The 23649-nt window shown below is 42.9% G+C and overlaps 1 protein-coding gene across 2 annotated transcripts in view; it reads left to right on the top strand.

Annotated features, from left to right (window-relative positions):
• The window catches only part of camk2d1 (calcium/calmodulin-dependent protein kinase (CaM kinase) II delta 1), a gene marked incomplete at its 3' end in the record, with an annotated part of 71292 nt that overhangs the window by 36108 nt on the left and 11535 nt on the right, over window positions 1-23649 (top strand). The window contains exons 4-13 of one of the 2 annotated variants that reach the window (XM_083992689.1): window positions 2500-2554; window positions 5499-5564; window positions 8779-8851; window positions 14955-15057; window positions 16275-16358; window positions 17636-17730; window positions 18344-18466; window positions 18564-18647; window positions 18746-18788; window positions 21007-21047. In XM_083992689.1, coding sequence (XP_083848815.1) covers window positions 2500-2554; window positions 5499-5564; window positions 8779-8851; window positions 14955-15057; window positions 16275-16358; window positions 17636-17730; window positions 18344-18466; window positions 18564-18647; window positions 18746-18788; window positions 21007-21047 — 767 coding nt within the window. Of the gene's footprint in view, window positions 1-2499; window positions 2555-5498; window positions 5565-6945; window positions 7019-8778; window positions 8852-14954; window positions 15058-16274; window positions 16359-17635; window positions 17731-18343; window positions 18467-18563; window positions 18648-18745; window positions 18789-21006; window positions 21048-23649 lie in introns of both variants that reach the window. The other variant, XM_083992690.1, reaches the window with a different exon arrangement.

The raw sequence follows: 23649 nt of genomic DNA, 5'->3' as shown, positions 1-23649 counted from the left end.
AGTTGGCGACAGAGTGGGCGTGTCGACATAAAGACCGAGCACAACATGACATCATCTGGCAGCATGTTACTGTTACCAATCAAATCCAATCAAATCAAATATGTTCAAACACATGTTCCTGGTGAGGCCCTGGTAGTTTTCTGTAATCTAATCTAATCTGGGTTTGATTAAACACAGTGAAGTGTTTTGAAATCTGAGGAGTGTCCACACACTGACTGAAGCTGATACTGTTGGATCAGATTTCAAAAACACAGCCGTTTGTTATTCATCCTACAGTTTTGAATGGAGCTACATTTAAGGTGCCTTCATGCCTGAGCTTCTTAGTCCACCACTTACACCAAGTCCTGACTCATGGACCCCAATGGCCCAACTAGATAAGACACAGGAATTGGTCTTGATTGCAGAACAATCCAATTGAGACCAATTTCAGGAGGTGGTCTTGCTTCAGTACCTAATAAAACTCTTGGGTAGTTCAGTGTGATACAGTTCTGAACTCAGCGTCTCGCACTAGTACATCTTGATTCACTTGAATGAAACCAAGCGGAAAATACCAGTTTACAAAGTCATCGACTGAATCAGACCAAAGCAAACAAGCTTGTGAAAACAATCTCAGAGTACATTCTTATTTACATTAGTACTTGATCTTACAAGTGTTGGTTTTTGTAGAGCCAGAAGGAGGACTTCCTCTCTGAGAGTCTCTTATACTTATTGGGTCAAGGTGTGACAGCAGAAGGTCTGTGAAGGCTCTCAGTCCTGAAAGGTCCTAGAGAAAGTCAACCAGACTTGGGCGTAGACTCTTCAAGACGTTTAGCTTTTAATCCAAGAGGCTTCGAAACATCTTCAAGAAACTACAACCAAGTCCAGATTACCTATGTTTAACTTTCTCACAGTGACAGCAGGAGGCTCCTATAGCACTCTGGTTGACCCACAACCTACAGGTCAAGTTTGGTTAAGGTTGTTAGAGAGTATCACTGGTTTGAGGCAAAGCAGCATTGTGTGACAGCAGGTTGTTAGAGAGTATCACTGGTTTGAGGCAAAGCAGCATTGTGTGACAGCAGATTCGGTCTCTGAAGGCCCTCGGTCCTAGAAGGTCCTAGTTGGATCAAGGTCAACCGGACTTGGATGCAGCTTCTTGAAGACATATTATCTCTAATCCAAGAGGCTTTGAAACGTCTTCAAGACACTACAACCAAATCCAGTTTACGTAGATTTAAAGGAATAGTTCAACATTTTGGCAAATTGGCCCATTTCCATAATCCCTATAGTCATAGCAGTAGGTTCGTTACCTTTAATTGTCGGTGCAAACTATTTTTAGAACGGCGGAGCAGAGCCGCGAGCTGCTCAGAGCTACGCTACAGAGGCTCATGGGATTTCTTGGTTTCCCTCATCAAATTCATCAAATACACAATCCAACAACTCCAAAACGCTCTGGTGGACAAGTTGTGACTTTGTTTGAGTTTGATGAGGAAAACCAAGAAATCCCATTAGCCTCTGTAGTGTAGCTCTGAGCAGCTCATGGCTCTGCTCCGCCGTTCCAAAAATAGCTTGCACCGACAATTAAAGGTAATGAACCTACTGCTATGACTATAGAGATTATATGGCAATGGGCCAATTTGCCAAAATGTTGAACTATCCCGTTAGGTCAGATTGACAGCAGGAGGTTTTCAGTCCTGTGGTCAGTAGTGACATGGTGGAGGTTGGACCCGCCACCTACAGGTCGGGATTGGTGAAGGTTGTTTACGGCAAAGCAGCAATGTGTGGAAAAGTCTACAGTACAGGGTGATTACTGAGTCCATCAAACACCAACACTCTCTCTTACTGTAGGAGCCACAGGGGCCACATCGGTCCCTTTTTTACTTTCAGTGTAAATGACATGAGTGGATGATAGGGGGTTATTTGGTTTGGTTTTCCATGTGTATTAGCACAACTGAACCAAAGCTGCTTTTGGGTGAAACATAGTAATTTGTGTTTGACAGAGGCAGCGTTAAGAGGTGGTTAGTTAACAGCACGACATGAAAGAGCTCTTTATAAATAGATACTCCCTCACATGGGGTCCAGTTGTTTGATACACTAGATGAGGACAAAACCAGTCCACCAGAGTACACCAAAATCGAATCTGTGAAGGATTTGGATGGTTTTGACGAAATTCCCTCAAGGTTTTACAGAGATTTTGCATTTACAAGGCTACAAATATGACCTTGACCTGTGGCCTTTGAGCTCTGTTGAAATCAAATGAGTTCATCCTTGAATCCGTCCAAATATGAAGACGTCCTGTTAGGGTGTTACAGAGTTATGGTGTCCATCAGACTTGAGATGGGTGGATGAACAAGCTGAAAACAATACACCAGTACACCAAAGCTGAATCCAGCAGCAGAGCCTGAAAATCTTTGTTTTTTTTTAAGTTTATAAAGTGTTGATAATAATTGACATGGGAACCGACTGAAATGTTTTTTTTTATATAATGAAATAACTTGTGTGTTGTTGTCGTCTCCTTCACAGTGCGTCTCCATGACAGTATATCAGAGGAGGGATTCCACTACCTGGTCTTTGACTTGTGAGTTCAGGACTTTTTATGCTTCGCATTACTACACACAGTGACACACATTCACATCATGCTGAGGGAAAGGCCCTGTCTCTGAGGCATCATGGGAGATTAGACGTAGTGTTGTGTTTTTTTGCCTCCTCTTTGCTCCATCTGTCACCAAAACGCCATGTGCTCACTCACCACACAGATACTTGTGGATCATCAGGACAATATCAGATGATTTCCGCAGATTTATCTAAAAAAAAAAAGTAAAAGTCCTCTTACATTTGAAACATTAGATAGTCCAGTCGCTCCACTGTGATGCAACTGGTCCTTGAACGCAACCTCTCGAGCATGTTAGCCCCCTTCAAATTAGGACACAGTTATTTCTTGGCCCCGGGTGCAGTCACTTCCCTCGAGTGTCGTAGAGGTTGCCTGGCAACAAGTGAAAACTCCAGGAAGTCGCTCCACCTGGCCAAGAAAAACCCGAACCCCCTCCTTCTCTCCCTCTCTCCCTTTCGCCCTCCACAGCTCAGCGTTTCCTTCATTCCTCCTCTCTCCTGTGTCCTTGTCATCTATTGTCTGCAGCAGCTCGAAGGGAAATCACTTCAACATTTTTCTTGACGCCGAGTTTAATTTGACATGGAGCTGTAAAAAGGTTGGAGGGTGTTTACACAGAAAAATGTTCCTAAGAAAGAGGTGCATGTGTTTTTTTGAAGCCTTATCTTATAGAGTCAGGTGAAAAGAAACAGATTAAGAGAGCAACAGGACTGGAGGAAAGTCTAATCCATTCATGTTTGGGTCATTTCCCTGGAAACACCAACACTGCAGCCCTCGACTTTTACTACTGAATTAGTCTCTACACTAAATTTAAAGTTGCATGGGAGTTTAATGGAGGGTGAAAACCCCGGAGACTCTGCATGGTCATGTTTTCCAACAACCACGGAAAAGGTTTTTTCCCTTAAAATATCATTCAAGTCACTCTCCTTGTTTTGGGGGAAACTGTTCCACTGACCCACTTTTAAGACTGTTTTTCACACTTAAAGGGGAAACACCGCTGAGTTTACACGTGAGGGTCAGTTTCCTCAGCGTAGCCTCCACTGCTCTGGAGCTTGCAAGTCCAACAGAGAGTGGTTTGTGGATAATAAAGCCCTTACTTAGGTGTATTACGGAGTCTGGAGGTCCAAGATACTGAACCCTGAAGTGCTCCTCATCCATCACTGTAAGGGTGTCTTAGGACCTGGCCCGTTTTAAGCAGTTGTTCCAGAACAGAGAGCGTTTAACCCCAAAAATCAGTTTGTTTCATACAATCATGCTTTGATGTGGGATAAAACAAGCGGACCAAGATCGCAAAGAAGGGGTAGGTCTCGGCTCGTTTCCATTCAAGCCCTGGAACAGTTCGTTTGCAGCGAGAACGTAATCGACTCAGCAACCGACACAACGCGCTGCTGATGATCCATGGTTTTCAATGGACCGAGATTGGCCGAAAATGTATACCTAGGATGACTCGGGTCGGCTTCCTTTTTTTTTTGGCCAGGTTCGGGTTGAGTTTTTGCCGAAAATATATACAAATGACTCAGAACGTAGAGGGTCAGGCGGGTCGGGTTTTAACTTTCAGGCCCATTGAGACCTCTATTCCATGGTTTTTGTATTTCCCGGGTAACCTCATCTTCCTCCTTCTGGGTAAGATTTCTGACCAATGACAGAGGAGTTGGTTGGATGGTATTTGTTTACAGCTTTGGACCGTTCGAGACTGTTACCTTGTTAACACAAACGACCCAAAAGAAAAATGCAACAATTGCATCGTTTTAGCCCGTGAATCGGAACAAAGCGAACGAGCCACAGGTCTGAATACACCCTAAGACTTTCTATAAGTGACTGGGTGAATGCGGTAATTGTCGTTAAGGGTTGAGAAGACTAGGAAAATGCAAAATGCTACAAGTGCAGAGTCTGCAGTTTGATCATGTGTGGTCATGCAGTGGTTTTTAACAAGCCTGTTGAGTTCAGTAGTTTGGCAGCTCCTGTTGATCACAGCAGTGATTGTGGTTCGTCTGGTTTCTCTCTGACGTTTCGTGTTCTCAGGTCGTCTCTCTTTGTCTGAACCAGAAAGAGTCGGAGCTCCTGACCTTTAAGCCCCCGGTGTAAAGTTTCAGAAAAATACTGGAGCCTTCCCTTCTAGTAGTGCAGCTCTTTGTTCAACGCTTCTCCTGTCTGGTTCTGCAGCTTTGTTGTTTTTGAACCAAAGCCAAGGCAACCCTGATGACATCGACATCATCATCATCATCACCCCAGACTGTAGAAAGCTGGAGCCATGAATACACACATCCACTAAAAAAAGGTGGTCAAATATCTGAACCTCAGCGATATAAACTTTTAGCTGTGGCACGAAATGAAACGCAGTGAATCCTGGTTTTTCAGCTCCTTGATTCACTGTCTTAAGATTTACAGGACATGAACTTGTCCCTGTCCGAGCTCCAGCAGCTGAGTCACATCATAATACTGAGTGCTCTGTTATTACTGCACTTGGTTGTGTTGCCGTTAAGTCCAGTTGGTGTTACTTGGACAAACAGTCTGGGCAGTGAGTCACCGGGGGAGCCGACCCCCAGATGAATGAATGCCCACGCACCATATGACCACATCTGCTGGAATATATCTCCAGAACGATCTCACCACTCAAGAGCACAACGTCGTCGCTCTGAAAATAAATGCAGTCGTCATCGTTGACTCACAGCCAGAAGGTTCAGGGTTTGATTCCCAGGCCTTTTCATTGGAGGAACCCAATGGGGTTGGGTTCTCCAGCTTCTCCTCACAGTCCAAAGGTTGTCACAAGGTTGATCGGTGATCTAATGGACTAGGTAACCAGTCCAAGGTGGTGGGGGTGCTGGATCGTCTCCAGAACCGCCACGATCTGTTACAGACACCCGGTCTTTTGTCTTTCAGTTGATGTTTGTCGTTCTGTTCTGTCCCTCTCCAGAGTTACAGGCGGCGAGCTGTTTGAGGACATCGTTGCCAGGGAGTACTACAGCGAAGCCGATGCCAGGTCAGTATGAAGCTCTGCTGTGTTGATATGTCTGACTCGTTCTACAAGTGTGAAGTCAAACCCAATAACTGGCAGCATAAAGACGGACTGAACAGACACACTACCAAACGATTAATGCATTCAAATCAATGCAAATCCTTAATTTGCGACCAATCACCAATGTATATTGTAAATATTTAGCATAACCACTCCTCTTTGGACAGGTGTGGTCTGTTGTTCTGTCTTCTTTCTGCCTTTTATGGACCAAATCCTCTTTCTACATTTCCTGGTCTACCTGTGTGCTTTGTTTATGGACTTTCCCAGTTCCCCCTGCTCTCTTGTTTATAAAAAATCAACTCAAAAAAGAAGCAGATTTTTGTAAAGAAAAGCAGCTCTGTCCCAAAAGCTTGTTCATGCAGTTGGGTTGAAGTCCGTCTTTGGGTTGATGGAGCATCTCCAGCTCTTCTGATGTTCATTTAAATGCAGATTTATATAATTTAAGGTTATTGGTTGTATTTTGCGGTGGATTTTTCACTGATTGGTAGACAGTAAGTTTTACATTAAGATCAGTGAGGTTCTGATTGATTAGGACGCATGTGTCCTGTGTATATTGCTCTGTGTTAAATGGCTTAAAGGAACAGTTCAACAATGTACCTCCTGCCCTAGGGTCATCTGTGAATATCGATATCACATATGGGACTGATTAGTCTAGCTTCACTTAAAGCAAAAGTTCTAAACAGGAGACAAGGAAACAGCTCAATAGCTTCTCTCCGGAGTTCAAACAAACACTGATCAACACCTCTACAGCCTCGTGAGTCACATAACTAGTGCACAACATGCAATTGAAATGAAAATTTTATGCAATTAGACTTCTGCTTAATAGCATGTTTGTATAGCTTGTTCACAACAGTTCACTCTTAGCTTAATGGTGTAAACCAAACTGCAGAGGATGTTTCCATGGTTTAAATCTTGTCAAACAGGTGAGTGATGAAGGAAACCAGTTGTTTCTTAAGTGATGACGTTCGCGTAACTTTATACAACAGTGTATTGTTCACCTCTCACTAGTCTCCGCTGCCTCAAGTGTTTTTTTTTTACCGTCTTGGTTCAGCTCCCTTTAAGTTTGGCACTGAGGCAGTTTTAAAGGTGTCAATTAAACTTTGGACAGAGCTAAGTTTGCTGTTTCCCTGTAGCAGGTCTTTCTGCTGATCCAGGCAAACAGACCTGATCCTCTGGTGCTGAACTGTTCCTTTAAACCAGTTCCTCTGTTAAAAAAAAAAAAAAAAATCAAGTGTTGTTACTGTACCTGACGTGTTGTGGTGTCCGCCTGTTCCTCTGTTTCCTGACGTTTTATCTGTTCTTCCTCTCCTTTCTGCTTCTCGTCTGGTCTCTCTCTCCTCTACAGTCACTGCATACAGCAGATTCTAGAAAGTGTAAATCATTGCCACATAAATGGCATAGTGCACAGGGACCTAAAGGTTAGTAAGTGACGCCAGTAACGGCAAAAAAAAGACACGGGCCTGTCCCGCCTGCGGCACCTTGCCTCGCTCCTCCACTGCCTGATCAATCGACCAATTAACCTCTCACAGAATGCCGCCTCCTCCCAAGAACCACCACCTCCACAACCTCCGCCCTCCTCCTCCTCCTCCTCGACCAGACGCCCTCCTCGCACACGGCCGTGACTGGGGTGTTCAAATACCCGCCAGCTCCAGGTCGCCGTGGGCAGGTGGGCCGGAGGAGGGGAGGTCCTCGGTGGTTGTGGTGCGATGGTGGCGCCGGAGGAGCCGGCAGATCTCATCTTGACCCGCCTCTCCTGTATGCCAGGGCACAAAGTGCATGTAGCATCTGTCCAGAACCATGCTGTGACCGGGCCGCTGGGAGGCCGAGGCCCGGGAGACGAGGAGGACCAGAGGAGAGCCAAGATTTAGAGAGGGAGTTTCTGAGCCTAGATTTGATTGGTTTGATACGAAAACACAGATTTGAAATAATTTGATACCAAATTATGTTAAATGACAAAAAGCATCAGTGTTTGAACCAGCAGCTTCTCCACAAGCCTATTTTAATTTAAATTGTTAATGAGTATGAGGCCTATACATGAACCAGTTACACTTGTGTTACAGGTGTAAGTCAGTCTAACATTAAATAAGAGCAACAGCACCTATTTATAGAGATTTAAAGACTGATAAAAGTAAGTTAAGCTTATTTTGTTAATATCTTGTGAGACTGTTCCTTTAAGACAAGTTAAAAAAAGAGAAGAAATGAAAATACATTTGTGAAGTAATAAGTTCTGTAGTAATCTGATCTAATTTCCATAGAAAAAAATATCAAAATGAAGCCCACAGTTACTACAATACAACAATAAGGGTCATTGTTACATTCATTGATAGAGACAGTGTAGTTATATGTGTATGGAAGAAATGCTAAATTGGCGGCTACACACATCTGGATTGAGTGGACAGACTCCAGAGGTCTTTTAGTGTAACTTTAAATGATGATAGTGTGACCGTCCACCACAATGGACTCTGGTTGTTACATTCAGAGGACTCACCACACATAGAGAACATAAAGACTGAAAACACTCTATTGGTTTTCAACCACAAAACCACCTTTAAACCAAGTGATAATTTTAACACCAAAACCTCACGTCATTCAGCTGTGATCTGCCACAGACTGTTTATCGTAAACCTGAGGTCAGTCGCTCCACGGTCGTGCAGAAAGTATAAAGTAGTTTTAGGGAAGTGAAAGTGCCCATGGTTCAACACTGGTGCCCTCTGTCTCTCTGCCTCATAGTGAAACCACATCTTCCTTCAGCTCCACAGCTTCCTCCTCTCTGGCCCAGGGTCTGGTCTCCAGCTGGCCGCGAGCTAACACCACTTCTGTTTTGAGACTCAGCCAGAGACCTGGTCGTGTTGCGTGACTAGTCCATGATGATGATGATGATGATGATGATGATGATGACATAATTGCAGTCGTTCTTTATTTTTTTCCTTTACCTGTCACAGTGAACACAAGTGTGACTGTGGCAGAAAAGAAAAACACTTGCTGTCGAGTTAATGGGCCATTTTTTACTAAATTTCCCCCATGATTGTGGTTTCTGGAGGAGGAGGCACAGTCCTCCCCCCCAACCACAACCAGCAACACGGCCAGCAGCTCCCCTCAGTGTCAAAGCATGCTCACAGCCTCAGACAGTGAATGGTAGCTTGTCACTAACCCATGGCTCCCTGGTGTTTGCATGTAGTCATTGCATTCAGCAGATCCTAGAAGCTGTGCTCCACTGCCACCAGATGGGCGTGGTCCACCGCGACCTCAAGGTAAGTAACACGCGCCGTAAACCAGTGAGCCCAAGCTCCTAGTGTCCCACCCCTGCAACATGTGGTCACTGTCCTGTCCTTCTTTGTCTGCAATGAGAAAACATGAGCTTCACATGTCCTCAGAGAAGACGGTCCATTTAAGGCGGGCATGTCCAAACTTTTCCACAAAGGGCCGGTGTGGCTGCAGGTTTTTGTTCCAAACCAAGCAGCAGCAGCAGCAGTGCCATTGACTCATCTACTGACTCAATCTCAATGACTTGACTCAATCTTTAGACAGCTGATTGGTCAAACTTTGTGCTCTTGATTGGTTGGAACAAGAAACCTGCAGCTGCACCGGCCCTGAGGGTCTGATTTACTAAGATCCCATATAAAGATACTAAACTGGGTGTGCATTGCAACCAAGGGGGCAGTTGTGGATCTGAGAAGTGAAGCTCACTTCCGCGTTCAAAAAACTGCAATCCCCCCGGCTTCCTCTGGGGGCTGGTGTCAGAAGGGAGCATTCCCCATAGACCCCCATGTTAAAATCGCCGATTTTACATCCTCAGTAAACATGTTAAAAGCCTGGTGTCAGAACGTTTTTTTTTTCTCAATCGATAGTTTCTACCCCCGCACACACTCTGAGGGGGGTGAATTTTTTTTAAACTCTACCGTTTTACTGTTATTAGGTTAAAACTCTGGCCAATTAGGGCGCGGAAATGTTGAGTGACAGGCCCGAGCAGCTCCGTGGACAGCTGCTTCGAGGCCAGTGGGCGGGTTCTCGGCGGTTCTCGGCCGGCCAATCCAACATGGCGCTGTCCAGGCCGCCATATTTGAGTCACAAAAACGACTCCCGAAAAACCAATGGGTGACGTTACGGACGCTACGTCCATTCTTTTTACAGTCTATGATTGCAACGTACCTCGCATTTGGTTGGTGTACGATTTTCAGGTGGTCGATGAAGAATAATTGCGTAGATGATGATAGATCGGAACAGCAGCATGTAAATGAGGGGTTTGTGTGTTTTATTAATGGTTTCCGCAAGATGGCAGCAAACACAAAATGAAATCTGATCCATTAGAGGTTAGTTAGAGGTATTAATAGAGTAGAGAAATAAAGTTAAGTCAAAGCTACATCAAAGAGGAAATGCTGTCTATCTGTTAGAAATTAAATGCAGTTGTAATTCAAAGAAGAACAGAAGAAGTTAAAGGTACAGTTGGCAACAGTTGATTAGTCATATTTTCTCTGAGATTTCCGACAAAGGCCCGGTATTTCGTAGACTTACCAGCTGTAGCTTTAAAGGTTGGGTGGGAGATCCTGGAAAAACTGTTTGAGCAGGCTACGTTTTGAAAATACACAATTCAAAAGTCCAAGCCCCTTTCCTCAGACTTTTTTCTGAAGCCACACCTCCAGAGTGCAGGAACACGCAATGCTGTTTAGCGTTGGGTTTACACGCAACAATATTGCGGAAAGCTGCATTGCTCACATTGGGATTCCATTGGGTAACTTTCCGAGGGAATGCCGCTAACTTTCCGCCAGCTTTTTCGCACGTTTGACGTCTGACTTGAATGTGGCGTTCAACATGATTAGATGGTGTTTTTACAGGCTTGTCAGGTGACTGACTTTTTTCATTTTTGTGAAAAAGCATTCAATTAAATGGTTGCAATCGGGGTGTGAAGAGTTTTTCAAGCAATTTAGTAAAAAAAATGCTCCAGAATAAGATCTCCAACCTTTCCTTTAAGAGAATATGGCAAGACAAAAGAAAAATGGTCTTATAATAAAAGTTTGTCAGATGGGGAAGAGAGCAGCAGGTGCAGCTCGGTGTCTCTGGTAACTCAGATTTTAGTGGTGGGACAGTTTACAGAACAAAAACATCAGTCTGGAGCCCTTAAGGACGGATCGTTGTCCATAGCTTTATGGTGTAATAGTTTTAATGTCATATTGTAAATGGCTTCTGTACGAAGTGTATACCGTATGAGCTATATATAGATACAGCCGTTAGTGGTATCATTAACTGTTGACCTGATGATGAGTCGGCTGAGGTCTTGTTTACGTCTCTAACTCTGCCCCTCCAAAGCACTGATTTGCCAATCAAATGAAGCGGGTGTGTCTCAGGTTTGGTTTACCTTCAGCAATAATCAGCTCGCAGTTTGCATTTGCAGACTGCACTACTATCTCTGCGACGTGATTGGCCGTTGCTAGGCAGCTGCCACGGCTCAGTGCAGGAATAAAGAGAAAACAAATACATCCAAAACAAACATGCAAGCAGCAGAGCAGAGGCTCTGTGGAGGGAAGAGCCGTGTCCGTGGTGGGATTTCATCTCTCCACATCAGGAACAGGAAACAAATATAAACACAAACACGCACATATGTTTACACCTGTGTGTGTTGTAAAGTGTCAGAGTTAATGTGAAGAGCCTGGACACAGAACAGCTGCTGACCTGCTAAAGTTTCAGCTTGACCAGGGCGTCAGTGTGTTGCATTGTGGGTAATGTAGGTCGGGTATCTCACACACTGTTTGGTTGTAAATCCTGCCATGCTATGCTAGTAGCAGCTAATGTAGCCTGGATCCTGTTTGATTTTGTTTAGATTTGTTTTTTCCAGTCTGAAAAGCTACAATTGATAACTACACAAACATTTTTGTAAGTTTTATTGAATGGATAATTGTTGTTTATAAAAAAAATGTTGGCTTTTAAATTCCATCTACAAATAGATGGAAATAGGTTTTCTTCCAAAAAAAAAAAAAAAGCTTTTTAGCAATTATGTTATTAAATGAGAAAAGGCAGCCAGAGGTAAACACACTCTTCTTCACTCATAGTAACAAAAAAAAAAACTTGCATGCAGCCAACAGGTTCAACATTGCCTGTCTTACTTTAATGTTCCTTATTTGTTGTATTGAAATGCCAGTAAATCTAAAACTGGCTCATTCCCTCTGGGCACAGTCGTATTTGTCAGTAACAGTAGTCGTCCCTCAGACTGTAACAGAACCACCAGGCCAGTTCAACAGGTCAGTGATTGTATCTAAGTTATGACTCTAATCACAGCTGTTAAACACAGAGAGCGCAACTCTTCATCCTCTGATATCAGCTGAACTTTGTACACATGGTTTTCTTCAACTGATCATTAGATAGAACTGAATATACTGTGTCCCACAACAGAACCAGCTCTCTAATAAAAACTTCCAAACTTGGAAGTCTGAGCACCCTGGATAACTGGCTTTTTGATGATCCAGCAGTTCCCTTTGATTTCCCCTAGTGGTCTAGATGTGCAGTCCAACTTATACATATAAGAAAATCAGATATAACTTTTCGGAAAATTACTTTTTGGCCACCTCGCATTCAATCTGTGGGAAACCCCCTCCCGTCTCAGCCTCGTCCCATTTGTTGTCATCAGAGAAATAGTTTGAGTGTTTCTTAGAAAGTTCGACCGTTGAGCTGCATGTTCACATCAGGTTGTAATTAAAAGTGTAGGTTTTAAGTGATTTGTAAAAAATGAAGAGAAAGAAGCAAAAGAGGCAGCAGCAGTGGTGAAACACACTGAGCACCTTCCTCCCATACAGTCCCATCTGTGAGGCCAGGCTGTGAAGCACTTGATCACATCCTGTTGGGAACGGTCGTTTAGTGCACCACAGTTTTATTATTGTTCCTGTCAGTGATCAGAACATCACACTCCATGAGATAATACAACAAAGTGTGAGGAAGCACTGTTTCTGATCCTTTACTGATCAATAGTGTTGTCCAACATATACCACTACTCTCTGTAGGTCCTGTCGGTTTATGTTTGAATGATTTCAGCCTCTGAGAAATGTGTTTTCTGGCAGTCGGCAACACCAGATGGCTCTAAAATACTACATTTCCCAAGAGCCTCGGAAGGTTGATGTCATGGAGACGGGAGCAAAAATAGCAAATGCAAAACGCTTTGTCACCGTGGTTTTCGCACAAAACTGTCAGCAATGCATCTAACACAACTCTGACACTCGGCAACAGAGTGGACTCCCCTGTCTGTCTGTCTGGGCCGTGGTGTCGTACCAGCTGTGACTCACTTTACATTTTCCTGCAGGAAATGAGTGATGTTTTTTTAGCCCCAGACCCAAACAAACACAGCTGCAGTGACTCTCTCTGCTTCGTGACTCTGAGTTGGGCAGAGTCACAAAATTAGATGAGGTAAAGTTAAACAGGGTCGGGGTCTGGTGCGATAAGTGAAGAGACCTGAGGTGTGTGAAGTGTTTGCAGTGACCACATGAAGCCTGTGAATGCATCGACTCCAACTCTTCACCCTCCATACTGGTGTCCCTTCTGCCGTTTACCCCCTCCCCTCCTCCTCCTCCTCCTCCTCTTCAGACGTCTGATTACCGCATGCTGTTCTGAATCGCACAACTGTGAATTCTCACATCTCACTGCTCAACAACCTGGAATACACACAGTTACTGATGAAATTGATTTCACTAGATTATCAGTAAATACATTGACTGAAAGCTGAAACAAGTCTGATCCGGACCTCTATGGATATGTAGAACAAGTGTTAAAGTGATAGTTCAACATTTTGGCAAATTGGCCCATTGCCATAATCCCTATAGTCATAGCAGTAGGTTCATTACCTTTAATTGTCGGTGCAAGCTATTTCTAGAACGGCGGAGCAGAGCGGCGAGCTGCTCGGAGCTACGCAACGGAGGCTCATGGGATTTCTTGGTTTCCCTCATCAAATACACAATCCAACAACTCCAAAACGCTCTGGTGGACAAGTTGTGACCTGCACATTCACCACGCTATGAGATAATAACAGAACGTTACAAGACAGAGTTGTTTTAGAGGTAAATGCAGAGACTGCTCGTTGAAAAACTGCCCCCGACGGGAACGCGCATCAGCGGTTTTGCATGAATTTACCTCTGCAACTCTGTTGCTTGCGGCTCTGCTCCGCTGTTCTAAAAATAGCTCACACTGACAATTAAAGGTAACAAACCTACTCCTAAGACTATAGAAGATTTGGTTGTGTACAAATGTAACAATTTAATTCACCTTGACTGTGTGTAGACAGTGAATGAGGAGCATTAAGTCTTGACTAAATGGTTTTTCTACTGGAGCATCCATTTGTTCTGTAGATTTGGACTTGGATTCACATCACAGCTCCAGATCTACAGAGAATGCTCAAGTGAAATTGCTAATATAAATGATCTGATCGTCTGTAAAAGGGAAAATATGTGATTGGCTCTAGAAGCATTTTTCCTTCTTGTTTGAGCAAACAGCTTTGGAAAAAATCAGCAAAAGCATCAATTGTCAGGGTTTTCTCAGGGTGATACAATCCTGACCACGTTTCTGTGCACCATAACTTTAATGCACTCATGGAAACACTTTATACAGTGCAGCAACAAACTGTAGTGCAGGGGATCAAGTGAACAGGGAAGATTTGGCTGCAAACCAAAATTGCTCCGCGGGGGCATTAAAGCTTTTACCTACCTACCTCCCTCCCTGAGATATTTCCTAAAGGACAGTATTAAGCTATGAAAGTGTAGGAGTTCACACAAGCTCAAGACATTTTAAAGACTAAATTAAATGTCCCTAGTTTGTAAATAACTTTCGATAAACACATGGGATAAATGAGGAAATGTAAAATATAATTGGGATTATATACAAAAGCAAGATCTGCTCTTTCAAGTTAACCATATTTTTTACATTTTACTCATTGTTATTTGTCCAAAATCATGATTATTTTACACAGAGGCAAAAAAAACCAGTCAATAACCACAATAAGATAATGATGGACTCCATCGTCCACCCGGCTCATTGGTGTCCATTGATGCACAAGTTTGTCCTGTACTTTCAACCCGATGCTGTTTTCATGTTCCTTCATTTTCCCACCTCCTCCTCTTCAGTGGTATAATACAACACCACCACATCATTGTATCATGGTGTAAAGAAATAACAGAAATCACTAACGTAGACCAGACAGCTGCTCCACTCTAACTCCAGCATGGCCTTACGTCCTCAACCCCCCTGCCTGTAGGAGCCTCACTAAGCTTTCTCTAACTAAACCAGTAACCTACATGTTTATCTTCCATTTTGATCCCTTTTATAAGTGACGCCGCACTCAACTATACTAAACTGCTTTATCTCTGTGTCCCTTCGCTCCAGCCAGAGAACCTGCTACTGGCCAGCAAGCTGAAGGGGGCGGCGGTCAAACTGGCAGATTTCGGCCTGGCCATTGAAGTGCAGGGAGAGCAACAGGCCTGGTTCGGTGAGTACACACGACCCTCACTCAGAGTTGTCAAGTCAAGTTTTGGTATTTTCCATTTCAACGAAGACATTTTGATGAAATGTGTCACTGATAGAATAGTTGTCAGCTGCAGTTGTGTTTTTTACTCGGCCGTTTTAAAGTTTGTTCATTAATATACATTTTTTTGATGAATGTGATATCATAACTCAAATAAATAAATGACTAAGTAACTCACTCTAGATAATATAGCAACCCAAAAAACAAAGCAAAATTTGTCGTTATGGATATCAGATTTTTGTCATTGTTGTTTTGAGATTTCAGACACAATAACAAACTACGGAAGTTTAGGGAAGTGCAGACTGCTCCATAACATTATTACCTAAGTTAAAAAGAAATTAGATTTTCGTTTGTAAACAGCGTCTTTAAAGCCCCAGTATGTAACTTATTTGGCTTTCTATTAGCAAAAATCAAATATTGCTTTCATAAATACGTATTTCATTATAGTCGAATCACACCCGCATACAAATGAAAGCTTTCTCGTACCTTAGAATCAGTTGTTACAAGTCGTTACAAATATACAAGGGGGCAACGCACCGAACCGAGGCTGCCATGTTGCATCGCCATTTTTTACGTTCAGTGGCAGCGTGACCGTAGGTAACCACAGAAAAAATTGAAATCAATCAATCAAATAGTTGTATCACACACCTGTAAGTTATTCTTGTACTTGTCCTTGTGTCAGATTTTTTTTTTGTCCTAGTTTTGTGTTTCTTTAAAACCAATATCAACCCGTTGATCTATTTAATCATCCGGAGCGCTGTTCCCACTCACCTGTCTGAGGGGAGTGGTTGTTCCACAGCTGCTGGCTCTAGGCTGGATATCAGGCCTACTTCTCCTTCGCCTTTTCCCTGTGGAGCAGAAATAATTGGTCCGATCCCAAAGCTCCAGCCTCATCGGGAACCGGTTCACCTCCTGTTCTGATTCTACTACTAGACCAGGTCCCAGCGCCCAGAGGCTCCGACAGGCAGCCAGACTCAGAGGCAGCAGGTCCAGGAAATTTGTAACTAGGATTATAGTCCGGGCGGGGGCGCAGGGATGTCTGGAGGTCAGGGTTAGAAGTGTTTGTCTGGTGGAGCTCGTAAACCTCGGCTCGTGAAATTCACGGGCGACAAGCGACGTGCAGAGGACGGATGGTTTTAATGTTTTAACGTTTTACTGTTTTACTGTGTTTGTGTCTGAAGGTTTCGCTGGGACACCCGGGTACCTGTCTCCAGAGGTGCTGAGGAAAGACCCCTACGGCAAGCCGGTGGACATGTGGGCCTGCGGTGAGTACAGGTTATTTCAGTAGAAGCTCAATGGAGCAGCTGCTTATTATTGGATGCACAGAAACAGCCAATCAAAGGACTTTTTAACTGTTTCATAAGATGGAAAAGTAAAGTCTTCCAGCTTTTTTTTATTTGGATGTGTTTACTGGATGTGTTTCCATCCAGCAACATAACAGTAGTATAAACAGTGAGTAAAGGCTGGAGCTCCTCCAATATTAATCACAACACTAGTCGGAGGTGTGTGTGTGTGTGTGTGTGTGTGTGTGTGTGTGTGTGTGTGTGTGTGTGTGTGTGTGTGTGTGTGTGTGTGTGTGTGTGTGTGTGTGTGTGTGTGTGTGTGTGTGTGTGTGTGTGTGTGTGTGTGTGTGTGTGTGTGTGTGTGTGTGTGTGTGTGTGTGTGTGTGTGTGTGTGTGTGTGTGTGTGTGTGTGTGTGTGTGTGTGTGACAGAGGGCGCCAACCTCTTGAATTAATCATTGGTGTTTCTATGATGGGCCAGGCCACCTGGGCTTGAGCTGTCAAAACCACACAGTGTGAACACACACACACACACACCTGGGCCGACTCACTGAGCACAGACACAATAGCCACTGTTGTGTTTGTGGTCACACTGTCTCGTTGTCAGATAGAGAGGCTTTCATCTTTTCCTGGCAGCGGCTCAGCCAATAAAAAGTGATAACAGCAGCAAACTGCTGCCTCATGGTTTCACTCTGTCATCACGCTCGTCTTTATTTAGACGTCATGTTTCTGTTTATCTCCGTATTTGTTAGTTTAACAGTCTGAGGCCTGCAGCGGTGTGTAAACCTCCATATGTTCATGTATAGATGAATATCTCTGCAGCTGTTTGAGCCAGAGACCTGATGTTTTATCTGTGTGAACTAGAAATACTGACAAATGTAAAGTAACTTTATTGATTTTTACAATATTCTGCCTCATTTTTATCTTCAGATAAATATTGAACCTTCAAATCGTTCCGAGAACAAACTAAACTGATTAATGTAATTTTTTGAAATGACAAACTCCTTCTTTATTAAAGTTTATAGAATAGAATAGAATAGAATAGAATAGAATAGAATAGAATAGAATAGAAAAAAAAAATCAAGATCTGTTTTTTTATTTTTCGGGATATATGGGATATATGGGATATAAACCTGTTCTCAGCTGTACATAAGTCTTTATTGACTGACACATAAACAGATCTTAATAACATCAACAGGTTTATTAGGAACAACAGGAAGTTTGAAATAATATTGGTTGACTGTGTTTCCTCTGTGCTCAGGTGTGATCCTCTACATCCTCCTGGTGGGATACCCTCCGTTCTGGGACGAGGACCAGCACAGACTCTACCAGCAGATCAAAGCTGGAGCTTATGATGTGAGTCATTCATTCATTTTAGTCAACACAAATTTGACCTTCTAGGTCCAGCTGAGGTCACTGCTATGTCATTTACTCGGTTTGGTCCAGATCAGATAAACTTGAGGGAATATTTCAATCATATAGACTCATTTTATTATTCTTATCCACTCATCAACAGTGAGAGTGACTTGTTTTATGTGCCAATAGAAATGAGGAGAAGTTGTAAACGATACAATGTGTTTGCAATGAAAGAAATATGTTAGTCAGACCTGAAGAAGACACACACAATGCTTTATGGAAACTAAAGTTTGTTGTGAAGAAACTGTACAGGATATTTGGAGAATAAAATTATAATATAATACAATATATTCAATAAAATAAGTTAAAGGTGTTGTTTCATCTAAAATATGTGAAATGGAGCGATGCAACCGCCTTAAAGTAATTTAGCTTCAACAAAATCTAGTTCAAATAAGAAGAGATCAACTAATTAGCCAGACTTAAAGTAAATGACACGTGAAGAGATGATGAGACAGAACTAAAACCGAAGGGCAGGAAACAAAAAGACCTTCAGAGCTTTTTCACGTTGCTGTATCTGGATGTGTCTAACAGTATGTGACGTCTCTCTGAACAGTTTCCCTCCCCGGAGTGGGACACGGTGACGCCAGAGGCCAAAGACCTGATCAACAAGATGCTGACCATCAACCCAGCCAAGAGAGTCACCGCCACAGACGCTCTCAAACACCCCTGGATCTGCGTACGCACACACACCCACATAAACACACATAAACACACACAAACACACTCTTACGGCTCATTTATTTGACTCCACTCCTGATCTGTGTGTGTTACAGCAACGCTCCACTGTGGCGTCCATGATGCACAGACAGGAGACTGTGGAGTGCCTCAAGAAGTTCAACGCCAGGAGGAAACTCAAGGTGAGCGACGAGGATGAAGTCATGGGTCAGACTGAGTCACAGGCAGCAGCAGGTCTCATCATTAACCTTTGAGTTTATGTGTGTGTGTGTGTCCTCAGGGTGCGATCCTCACCACCATGCTCGCCACGCGCAACTTCTCAGGTAAGACTGGACCAATCACAGCTCAGACACCAGCTCTGTTAACGGTCTCATGTTTCCTCCCAGTATGGATCTACCAGGCTCCATCAGCTCCGTCTTTATTATTTATCTTCCTGTTTGGTTTTTGTTTTTTGTTTTTTTCAATCGCTCTGGCCTTTAGAGTCTTTAAAGGCCACAGCATTCAAACTGTTATAGCTTTATTGATCGTTTCTTAATGACAAACAACAGGCAAGATGACTTTTTTTTAAATTCTTGTTAATTTTGTTTATTGTAATAAACCTAAACTGTAATTTCCCCAGTTTTTTATTTTTAAATCGATATGAGTGTAAACCGGGCCTCAGTGTTTTACTCTTGTTTTTCTTCCCTCTCTGTCTTGTGTGTGGTAAACTCACCTGTAAGGTAAGAGTCCTCGGCGGAGCCGACGCTTCACCGTCAGGTTTTTGCTTCCAGGCGTGTGGTGTCTTACTGCAGCACCAGGATAGAGCTCTCAGTCAGCGCTGACGGCCGCGGCCGCGTTGGAGGAGAACATTTCTTATTCTGACATCTGTGAATTAGTACATTTGTAACAGACGTCTGCTACATCATCAGGAAATACTGATACTTTAACCTCTACAGTGGCTTTTATAAATGTAGAGCCTGGTTTATACTTTATCATTTATAAATACAGATCAGACATTTATGTAATTCACTTTACAGAAGAGAAGAGCATCAACACAACTTGTAATGTAATAATGTATAATATGTTAAAAATGATTTGCCATAGTTTTATCTATGTGCTGATATTATGTAACTACAATGAACTAATAGTGTAGATATTTTCAGATACTGAGGACTAGAGGTGCTTTATCTAGGAAATATCATGATTCAATTCAAAACTGATTCACAAATGTTACTTAAAGCAGATATCAGCTTCACGGCCGTTTCGGCTAATGCTGCGTTCAAGGCAGGCTTTTGAAACCGTAAGTTACAGCTTCAAGTCACAACTACGACTTGGTAGCGTTCCAGGTAACCCGTAGCTCGTGTTTTTACCATCCTGTTGTCTGTGAAAGTTCCCTATAACGGCCACTCGTAACTTCCGACCCGTGAACTCGTACCAGATCGAACTGGTATGACTTCACAGGAAGGAAAAACACAAAGTACGAGTTTCTTTGAACGCACCATGAGTTAGCAGCCCCCGCCCTTGTCAGGCATCAATTGGTCCTCGTGCTACGTCACCACATTCACGCGCATCCCTTGGCTGCACACACAGCCCTTCATGCCGTTCTCTCTCCTCATTGGATAACACTTGTATCCCACAAGGAAAATTTTCTCCTCGGGTTACAGCAGAGCAGAGTGACGGAGAGACTCGTGTTTAGGCTGAAATACTTCATGTAAGTGATTGCTGACGGAAAATAGGACTATTTAGGACTTATATTAACAAAAACATTCCACTGATATCTGCTTTAACATTTCAGTTTTGTTGTGATCTTACAATTTGCTGTAGATGCTTTTGCAAGTCGCAATAGAGATGAAAGATCCCAGTACAGCACAGTACCGTCACCAATAAGTCAATCAGTCGGTCCAGACAAAAAGTCATCACACAAAGACTCTAACCAGGTTGTGAGTCAGCGTTATGTCTGAGCAGAAGGTCAGAAACGCCTCAGCGTGGTGCGTTCAGGGACGTTTTCCTCCTCCACGGCCGCGCTCAGTCACTGAAAAGCTCCTATCAGCTAGTAAACATGGACATGCCTGTGGGTTTTTTAACCAATCACTCCTGTCAATCAAACCCTTCACCTGCCACTCAACCACCACCCATCACCACCACTGACTCACAGAGGAGGTAGAAAACCCTCCCACTCCCACACTTCATCCTGTCTCCACCAATCATCTCCTGTATCTCTGCATGTCGAGCTGAAGAGTCGATGGAAACGAGTTCAGCTCATCACACATCACACCTGTTTTTGTTTTCGGTAGAAGAAGAAAGAAGACCTCACTTCCTCCTTTAACCTGAAGCTCACTCATCTAATCCATCACCGTTCCCTCACTTTTATTTCATCTCCTCACTTCATTTTTCTTTTCTTGCATCCGATTCTAGCAGGGCCCAGTCTGAGGCTGCTAGTAATTGGCCTTGTACAGACCCATTGCATGCATGTGTGTAATATTTGTGTGTTTGTGTGTTGGTTACAGCTGACCTTTGATTTCCTTTCATTGTTATTTTTTTCTTTTTTTTTTCTCTCAACAGCAGCCAAGAGCCTGCTGAACAAAAAACCAGATGGTGTCAAAGTAAGTTCAGCTTCAGTTTCACTCTTCACACACTTCACACATTTTACTCTTTTCATGTCTCGTCTCGTACATGAAGCCGACACACACGTCCTCTACCGGTGTCAACACGCTACACACACACACACACACACCAGTTTTTGTTCCTGTTCAATACCCCGTCACAACTTGAGGGTGTTTATACACAACTTTTAGCCCCTGAACCGATATCTCATGAGCCGTGTGAGGAAATGTGTTTAAGTTTTGCACAACACTTCACTTGGAGTCAAAGATGAACTGGTTCAGATTCGGTGATATGGGATGTTTTCCACTCTTTGTTGTGAGTCTCTGTGAGAGGAGGATGGTTCTATATTCTTCTCTGGGCTGTTTGAAGATGAAAATCCTCCACTGATACGACCAGATGTGTGTGTTTGTGTGTGTGTGTGTGTGTGTGTGTGTGTGTGTGTGTGTGTGTGTGTGTGTGTGTGTGTGTGTGTGTGTGTGTGTGTGTGTGTGTGTGTGTGTGTGTGTGTGTGTGTGTGTGTGTGTGTGTGTGTGTGTGTGTGTGTGTGTGTGTGTGTGTGTGTGTGTGTGTGTGTGTGTGTGTGTGTGTTTCTCTTTCCACCCTCTGCCTCCTTATCTGTCGCTCAGTTTAACCCTGATTAACCAGAATATCTCTCCTCCTCCTCGACTGTTCTCATCTTCAGAGGGTTTGTTCGTCCAAATCAGCTTCTCTCACTCACACAGGTGGTTGGTTACCATGTCAACTCTGCAGTATTCATGTGTCTCTGCTGCTCAGACTCTTGTCACTAACCTGATACGATGGAGGTGAATGGTAGTTTTGATTTGTGCTGACTTCATGGCTTTTTACTGGGACTGTTTGTGCTGCAGCAGATTTTATTTTTGTGACTCCAAGACACTTCATCTACACATTTAGCAAAGTATGTAGCTGTGTTGAACTTATAAGGACCCAATGGACTATAAATATTTTTCATTTATTTGTAATGTACGGAAGATGATTAGGGCCACTGTGGGGAAAAAAAGAGCTCTGTCTTTTTTTCTCAGAATTCTTACTTAAAACTCGAATTCTGACTTGAATCTAATAATTTTAATTTTAATCTCAGAATTCTGACTTTAAATTCAGAATTCTAACTTTAATATGAGAATTCTGACTTTAAATTCAGAATTCTAACTTTAATCTTAGAATTCTGACTTTAAATTCAGAATTCTAACTTTTTTTTTCTCAGACTTCTGACTTAAAACTCAGAATTCTGACTTTAATCTCAGAATTCTGAAGTTCTGAGTTTAAATTCAGAATTCTGACTTAAAACTCAGAATTCTGACTTAAAACTCAGAATTCTGACTTTAAATTCAGAATTCTAACTTTTTTTTCTCAGACTTCTGACTTAAAACACAGAATTCTGAATTTTTCCACAGCGGCCCTAATCCTTTTCCGTAGTAATGGGACTCTGCATATTCATGAACATTCAAAAACTGGTTGTAAATATGCCAGATTTAGCTCTGGATCTAATTTCCATCTGTAGTCCCATGGTCCACAAATTACAATACAAATGCATTACATAACATGATGGTCGCATCAGTAGAGCAAAGTACAAAGTGGTGAAATACTAAAGTGCATTTTTCAAACTATGTATATAAAATAAGATTCCACGTATTTAAAGCTGTAGTGGGTAATCTGTGGCTGCTGGACGACAGGAGAATTTCAATATAAGACGGATCCGCTTGAAAGCAATTGAATTGTGATGTAAATAATCACAATTACGCACACCTCGTCCTCCATGAACCTCCCCCACTATCCTCCAAGAGTGTGTGTGTGTGTGTGTGTCAGGCAGAGGTTGTGACTGTCTGTCTCGTTGTGTTGTGGCTGCTCACTACAAGAAGAGGAAGACGGATGGTACAGAAGCTCTGAGGGTAGGCCCCGAGTCTGACCCCTGCAGTGGGTAGTTAGCTGTAGAGACACCCCCACACCCACAACCCACCCACAGTGCTGCACCACGCTGAAGGCTGGAGAGACGCTCCATGACTGGAAAACACTACACACCAGCTGTGTTTTAAGTCCAGGGGCCACATCCCTCAGAGGACACGGTGTGGGGCCCTTGATGTTAATAGTTGTATCATTAGCTGTTAAAATTAGCACAAGTCATTTTGGAAGTGGTTCTTCTGTTTGTAATGTGCAATGAATCCTGGGATAGTTTGGGCCCAGTGGCACTACTATGACACTGTCAGTGTGTAGTTGGGCCCCTGTGGCCCCTGAACTGAAACACAGCTACTGAGTGGGGTTGAGAATAAGTGTAGATCCTTTGTTCCCTGATATTCACCTGTTCTGGTCACACCCTGATTGATATTTATGATTTAATTAAAGAGGCACTGAAGCTATAATCTCAGGTCGGTTGTAACCTACGATCAATCAGTCCTTTACTGTTTAAAATCAGGGCTTCTAGACTCCATATGTGTCAAAAATATAATTTTACTTAACACTTTAGTTTCTGTTTCCATTTTTCATTTCTTGAAATCAAAGAACTAAGCTATTTTTCAGCCACAAAAATATCTTTTTCTTAAAAGTTTTTAAATAATCTCTATATTACGTACATCATATTACATTTCA

The sequence above is a fragment of the Trachurus trachurus genome (genome assembly GCF_905171665.1).
Source record: "Trachurus trachurus genome assembly, chromosome: 18".
NCBI lineage: Eukaryota > Metazoa > Chordata > Actinopteri > Carangiformes > Carangidae > Trachurus > Trachurus trachurus.
Note: the sequence above shows the minus strand (reverse complement) of the source record. Positions and strands in the feature narration are given on the sequence as shown.